General features: G+C 52.7%; 1 protein-coding gene across 3 annotated transcripts in view; it reads left to right on the top strand.

Moving 5' to 3' along the window:
• The first annotated feature begins 168 nt into the window (after positions 1-168).
• STK10 (serine/threonine kinase 10) overlaps positions 169-7,394 on the top strand; it is a 119,640-nt gene continuing 112,414 nt past the window's right edge. For all 3 annotated transcript variants that reach the window (XM_033853562.2, XM_033853561.2, XM_033853563.2), the window contains exon 1: positions 169-324. In XM_033853562.2, the coding sequence (XP_033709453.1) occupies positions 169-324 (156 nt within the window). The remainder of the gene's footprint in view (positions 325-7,394) is intronic.

Genomic DNA, 7,394 nt, shown 5'->3' with positions numbered 1-7,394 from the left:
CACGCAGCCCAGGGCGCACTTGACCGGGGTCTGGCTGCGGGGAAGGGCGGGTCTGGGGAGAACCCCAGAGCGCCGCGGCGTCCTCCAGCCCCTCCCTCGCGGCCGCCGGAGCTACAGCCCGAGCCGGAGCCGGCTCCACCTCGCCCGCCGGCTCGCGTGCCCTCAGCCATGGCTTTCGCCAATTTCCGCCGCATCCTGCGCCGGTCTACCTTCGAGAAGAGAAAGTCCCGCGAATATGAGCACGTTCGCCGGGACCTGGACCCCAACGAGGTGTGGGAGATCGTGGGCGAGCTGGGCGATGGTGCCTTCGGCAAGGTTTACAAGGTGAGGGCGCTGTGTTGGTGGTGCGTGGCTCGGGGCGCGTGGAGCGGCTCCGGAAGGAAGGGGCGCTGGCCCTGGTCAGTCTCGGCCACGGCTCGGGAGAACGCAGAGGGCTGCCCGGCCCTGAACTCGGAGTCCCGGGGTCCTGTCCTGGTGATCCTTGTTCTTCGTTGGGGTCGGGGGTGGGGTATCCTCACACAGCCCGGCTGAGTCCCTGCGTGCCGGACGCCCCCTCCGGGCACGGCTGCTGCCCCGAGCTAAGTTTCTGAGCACTTCCTGTGCGCCCTGCACGGCTCTCGGCGCCGCAGGGGGAGACAAAGGGGGCGCTTAAAGGACTTTAGCATCCGAGACGAGGCATCCGCGGTAAAACTGATACTAGGCATACTTTTTAAGGGAGGCCACTCAGGTTCCGTGAGAGTGCCGAGGCGCTGGGGGCAGAGAAACTCGGCTGCGTCTGGAAGGGTTGAGTCCGGTGAAGTTGGGGACACACCTGAAGACGAGCCAGAAACGGGAGAGACAGGAGGTGGAGGGGGGTGTTGTCTAGAGTAAGAGGTTAGGCATGGAAATGTGGGCTGGGGCTGGGCAGAGGGGAAAAGTCTAGGGCCTCGTGAATCCTGCGCTTCGGGTCAGATTTGAGTATGTGGATGAGTCACAGCTGGGGAGTCTTCCAGTCTGCAGTCACCTTTCCCTAGAAGAATGAAAGGCCAGAGAGCTTTTGTGGAGGGGTGGGTGGGGCAGAGCTGATTATTTGTAGACACGTTTGCAGCAGGTCATTGTCTGGTTTCTGGTCCTGAGAACACATTCTGAGTTGCTCAGTCGTATTGGGGACCCAAACACTTAGAGCTTGACGCCACGCTTTCCCTGATCTCCTTTCCCCCAGGAAACTCTTTACTGAGAGAAACCCACATGTTAAGCTGGTGGTTTCTACAGGAGGGCACCTCCTTCCTAAGCCACCATCACCTTCTTTGGGGCTCCTATAGCTTGTAGATCACTCTGACCCCAGGGTTTCCCTTTTAGGAGCCTGGACCACAGAGAGAGCGTCTCTAGGCCACCCCTGGTCAAGACTTGCTCTCTTTGCCTTGAAAGTGGTGGAGAGCCTAATCACCAAAGTGTAGTCCCTGGAGGAGTACCACCAGCATCACCTGGGAGCTCGTTAGAAATGCGGAATCTCAGGCCCCACCCTAGACCTAATAAATAATAAAGTAGGGTCTGCATTTCAACAGATGCCCAGATCCCCCTGATTAGAATCCCCCATGTTACGTGCGCTTTAAGTTTGAGAACATTGCTCTAGGGGCAATTTTGAAGTCACCCAGGCCCCTCAGGGTGCCTGTTTTGTTCCCTTACCACCTCCCCACGGAGCCAGCACTTCCTTTTACAGGGTGAAAGCCCCACTGGAGCAAAGGTTCTGTGGTTGGAAGGCTGGCCTCTGTGACACTCATACCTGTGGCTCTCAGCTGCTTTGATTTGCTGCCTTTCTCTGCCTGAGGGTTCTGCACGTATTCCAGGGCCCTCAGCACATACTTCACTCGCACATCTTTTCTTTCCCTTTCTCAGAGCTGCCTCTCCCTCCTAGCGGCACCAGGAAACTGTCCTCAGTCTTGCGGCCCCGCCAGACACCCCACCGGTGTACTTGCTTTCCCCTGATGGAGCCTGCTCTGCCAGGTGTGCTCTGAGCACCGTAAGAACAGCTGGACCCTTGGTCAGCTCACCACATCCCCCGCTTTCTCCAGAAGGTTAAGTTGGTGTTTTTAGTGCATGATGTTGTTCTGTTAGAGGCTGACTTTCCATTGCAGTCTTGTCCCTGTCCCCTAATGAATCCTGGCTTCATAAGGTTCATTTTCTTTCAAACCTAAATGCAGAACTTTGCTTCTAGGCTGTAAGATTTCCCCTTGTCAGTTTCGACTGTCATTTCCTCCTGCTTTAGCCCCACAAAACTCCCTTACAGCTCTGAAAGTTTCATACAAAGGAGCCCATCTGATTCACAGGTTATTTTGTCTCCTCCTGGTTCTCCAGAGCACGTGAACCCTGTTAAAAGTGAGTCTAGTGCTCAAAGCTGTGAGCCGGCTGCACCACAAGCCCCTCCCCCACCACCTCCGAACCCATGATTTTCTCATAATTAAGACAAGGGGAAGGTAGATCAGGAGAGCTGTGTGATGGCTGACACACCTGGACATTTATTAGCTTCCCTGCCTGGCCTTGGTGTGTGACCCTCTGATCTAACCCAACCCCATGTTACACGCAGGAATACGGGGGCTCAGGGAAAGGAAGGGACTAGAACCCAAGGCTCTGGGCTTAGTTACCAGCTAAGGAAGACCCGTCTTGGATCAGAGATCCCTGTGACCTCGTCTCCTACCCTGAAGAAGTGCTGCTTAGTCAGGCCCTTAGAGTTGAAGTTGAAGCAGGTGTTGCTTTACTAAAGATTCTAATCAGGGACCATGACTCCTTCCCACTTCTTTGTTCCCTGGCATGGCCATTTCAGCAGCACAGGCCAGAGGTTCCATCTAGGTTTTATGTCTGGGACCAGAACTTCCATTTTGACGTGGCACCTTGGTAACCCGTTGGCTGCGAGCTGGTGAAGTGATGGCCAGCAGCACCTCCTCTCCCTGTCCTAGAACTAGCAGATTGTTCTCCTGGCAGCCTAGGTGGTGAAGGCCTTTCTGAGGATTTCGCTGGTGTAGGAAGCCATAGGAATCCCAGTTTGTCAAAGGCTTGTCAGAAGAGGACTCCAATTACAGATGTCCTGAGGAGTGTCTTGCAGAGGCTCAAAGCCTCATGTCTTGAGACATTAGTGTCTCACGATGTGGAGCCTCTTTTTCCGTCTTCTCCCTGATAAATCATCAGTTGATCTCGGGAGAAAAAGAGGCGCGTAGGATTGATTTTTTGCACAGTCAAGTTCATGCTCACCTACTCCTTAAGCGATTTCAAAAGAAAATCATTTCTCGTTCATTACTAGATACAAAGTAAAAGTCACAAGCTATATAGTTTCAAAATTCTTGCCCTTAATAATAATCTTTACTCTAAAGACAAGATGGAGGGTTGAATGGAAGAAACTGCTTTCAGCAGGGTGTGCCCGCTGTCCTAGCTGTGGGTGAAACAGGTACTTATGTACTGAACAGAGACAGGGAGCATGGGGGCATGAAGAGTTGGGTTAACAGGCTGAGATGATTTTTCTGCTTCTTGAAAATTGCTTTAGTTGTTGTCTTATGTTGTCTTTAAGCTTTTAAAATGTTTATGATTTTGCAAAATTAGGTGTATAGTACAAATTTGTTTTTAATTAAAAAGAAAAACATTACCTTAAGTCCCATCAGTTGCTGTTGACATTTTGATATATTTCCTTCCAGACTTAATCGATTTTTATGGAGAAAAAAATTTTTTTAATGCAGGGTTGTAATAATACACACCTACAGTGTTTTATGTTATCTTTCATTCCTAAAGCCTCTTCCTGTGTTATTCTAAATGTTTCACACATACCTTCTGGGATGGCTCAGTGCCCCCATGATTTTAATCTTATTGGATATTTAATTCCTACCCCCCCATTTTCTTTTTACTATTAACAAGTTAAAAATTTTTTTAAAATAAATTTATTTATTTTTGGCTGCACTGCGTCTTCGTTGCTGCACGCAGGCTTTTCTCTAGTTGTGGTGAGTGGGGGCTACTCTTCGTTGTGGTGCGTGGGTTTATCGCTGTGGCTTCTCTTGTTGCAAAGCACGGGCTCTAGGCACACAGGCTTCAGTAGTTGTGGCATGCGGGCTCACTAGTTGTGGCTCACGGGCTCTAGAGCGCAGGCTCTGCAGTTGTGGCACACGGGCTTAGTTGCTCCGCAGCATGTGGGATCTTCCTAGGCCAGGGCTCGAACCAGTGTCCCCTGCATTGGCAGGCGGATTCTTAACCACTGCGCCACCAGGGAAGCCCAACAAGTTAAAATTGATTAAATGCTTATCATGTGCCAGGCGCTGTGCTAAGCCCTTTACACAATACAGTCAGGTCTGCTGTAGTGTAAATACGCCTTCCTAAAAATCCCTGAATTGTGCAAAACATGCAGCAAAAATCAGAGGCCTTGTGAGAAAAATGGGGCTAAGGGCACAACACTCAAAAACTTCATCAGCACATTAGAAAAAAATAAAGATAGGAACCTAAAAAACAAGTAGCACCGTTTTACACAAGTTTTGCAGATAAGAAAGACAAAATTATCACAATAAATACAACACTGAACTGGGAAAGAGGTCTGCAAGGATGCTTGTGGCTGTGGGTGGGAAGCATTGCAGTATGTGGAGCTGTGGAAGGAGGGTTATCTGAAAAGAGGGTTATCTGAAATCAGGGGGCACGTTGGACCCCCAGATGGGGTGGGTGTGGCTTAAAGGTTGCTGAGAGATGTTTGAGGTGCCTGTGCCATTTGTGCATTCCTTTGCTGCTTGGCTCATCTGGGTGAAGTTTTCTGTGTTCACCTAGCGTTTCTGGCAGACAGAACAGAACATAAGCAAAGGTGAATTTAGCGTTTTGATAAAATTGTTCCCTAATACATCAGTGGCGTTGAAACAAAACTGGCATTTTTTAAAGTAAACTTTATAGCAAAGTTGACTGTATATTTTTATTTATTTATTTTTGGCTGCACTGGGTCTTTGTTGCTGCGCGCAGGCTTTCTCTAGTTGCGGCGAGCGGGGGCTACTCTTCGTTGCGGTGCGTGGGCTTCCCATTGCGGTGGCTTCTCTTGTTGTGGAGCACAGGCTCTAGGCACCCAGGCTTCAGTAGTTGCGGCACGCGGGCTTCCGTAGTTGTGGTTCACGGGCTCTAGAGCACAGGCTCAGTCGTTGTGGTGCACGGGCTTAGTTGCTCCGCCGCATATGGGGTCTTCCCGGACCAGAGCTCGAACCCATGTCCCCTGCATTGGCAGGCGAATTCTTAACTACTGCACCACCAGGGAAGCCCTAGGCTGACTCTATATTGATGAACAGCTTTGCTTGTAAAGTTTTTATATTTTAAATCATTTTTTTATGCTAGACTCCTAGAAGGGAGTTACTCGGTTGAGGGAGTGATGCATGGCTCTTTGAGGGTGGTTTTTAAAAGAAAATGAGATAAGTTAATAGCGGCCCCCTCTGCCCCTTGCCTTCGCTTAAGAGCCAGTCCCCGAGTCCCCTGGAACCCTGCAGGAACCCGGGATCTTGGCAGCGTCTGCCCCATGGGTGGGGACCTCAGGTGCCCCCGGGCTCAGAGAGCCATTGTTAACCCCCATCCTTCGGGTGCCATATCCTGCCCTGCCACCCAGTTCAGACAAAGCTGAGGTTCTGGGCCCTCCCCGGCCAGGCCGGCTCCTTTCCCCTCATCTCTGCCCAAGAGTTTTAAAGCCTCGGTTTCCGCTTCCTCCTTCCTCCGGGGTCTGCCGAGGTCTCCCGTGCGCCTCCCCTCCTCCTCCGGAAAGAGCTCTGCCCCCAGGCAGTAACCTTATTTCCGCTCAGTCTAGTGTTTTTAAACACAAGTCCATGCTATTGTGAGTGGGTTCCTGGCTGGGTCCTAGAACCAAGGTGGCCGGAGCTTCCTGGGGATGTTGCCTGCGCAGGGGGTCTGCCTGGGTCTGGAGGGGCAGGTTTAGCACTGGCCGCCCTGAGACTTGTTCTGGCTGGGTCTAGAGCAGGCCAGGGTGAAGTGAGCTAAACAACTAACGGTGCCCCCAGCCTTCACCTCCATCCAGGGTTCCCTGGCCTCCCGAGGTTACCCGGACTAGGGGGAAATCCCCAGGGGCTGCCGCCCCACAGGCCCCGAGAAAACAGCCCGGGATGGTCACTCCCAGGCCCAGCTCCTGCTGAGGGCAGTGGAGCAGGGTGGTTAAGGGAAGCAACTGGGGCTCAGGAGGATCTGGGTTGTAACCCCAGACAAGTGATTTCCCCGCCTTCTGAGCCTCAGACCCTTGTCTGTAAAATGGAGGTGATAATTTGGAGGACGATGGAGGACGAGATGAGCTAGGGAGGGGCAATACATTCAGCACCTGATCTCCACCCAGGAAGTGGGCAGGAAAGGATGATAGTTCATTATGGTTGATGCTCTTGCTATCAAACGGAGAAGGTCCTGGCCAGCTACTGCAGCTAAACTGGGGACAAGCAGAAGGCCTTCAGTGTTTGTAGCTTGTCCATGATACCAGGCTCCCCACCTTACTGACATTTGAGGCAGCTCATTCTTTGCTGTGGGGGCTGCCTGTGTATTATAGGATGTTAGCGGCATCTCTGGCTTCTACCCACAAAAGTACCACCACTGCCGGCACCTCCTCCTCCACCCGCAGTTGCCAGAAATGTCTCTGGACAAGGCCACATGTCCCCTGGGGGACAAGATCACTCCCGTGGCACACTGCTGCCTCATACAAATGAATGTGCCTCGATTCAGTTCAGCAAACAGGCCGCGTTCACTTGTGTGTATCACATCCCTGGGGGTGTGTGATGAAAGACTCGGGCCTCACAGCCAGGTAGACCAGGCTTTCAACCCTGGCTGCCCCACTTCGCCGCTGTGTGACGTCAGGCGAGTGGCTTGTCTCTGAGCCTCAGTTTCCCCATGTGTCCAGTGGGGCCGAGACCAGTACTCACCCCACAGATCAGCTGTGAGAATCAGACCGGTAGCTCATAGGTGCTCAGGATGGGCCAGGCGCCTGCCACCCCTGCTGTGTTCAGGGCCACACGGGGGAGGAAAAGAAAGCTCTGCCAGGGTGAGCGAGCTGTAGCGGGACCAAGATGGGGCTAGAGTGAGAAGGGACGGCTTCCACCAGGCAGGGCGGGTGGGACGGGATAGAAGGCTGGAGGGAAGGAAGTCTGGGCCAGGAGAGAGGCCAGACAGTGAGGCCTGAGGTTGTCCCCTGGTGGCCCTTGAGCCAGGAAGGGCCTGCAGGTGGGTTTGTGTGGCTCCCACGGTGGCTGAACCAAGTTTGAAGTGATTGCAGGCGTTTTGAGATCAGGAGAGTTCCCATAAGAACCCTGATCCCTGTCTTGTGTGGAAATATCAGATGTGCTGGTACCGCCCACGTGTACTCCTGCGGGGCCACGTCTGCTGGAAGCGAGGGGCAGCCTCTGGGCCAGCGCTGTCCAAGGGGTATG

The sequence above is a fragment of the Tursiops truncatus genome, chromosome 3 (assembly GCF_011762595.2).
Source record: "Tursiops truncatus isolate mTurTru1 chromosome 3, mTurTru1.mat.Y, whole genome shotgun sequence".
In the NCBI taxonomy this organism is placed as follows: Eukaryota; Metazoa; Chordata; class Mammalia; order Artiodactyla; family Delphinidae; genus Tursiops; species Tursiops truncatus.
This window is presented reverse-complemented; position numbering and strand designations above follow the sequence as displayed.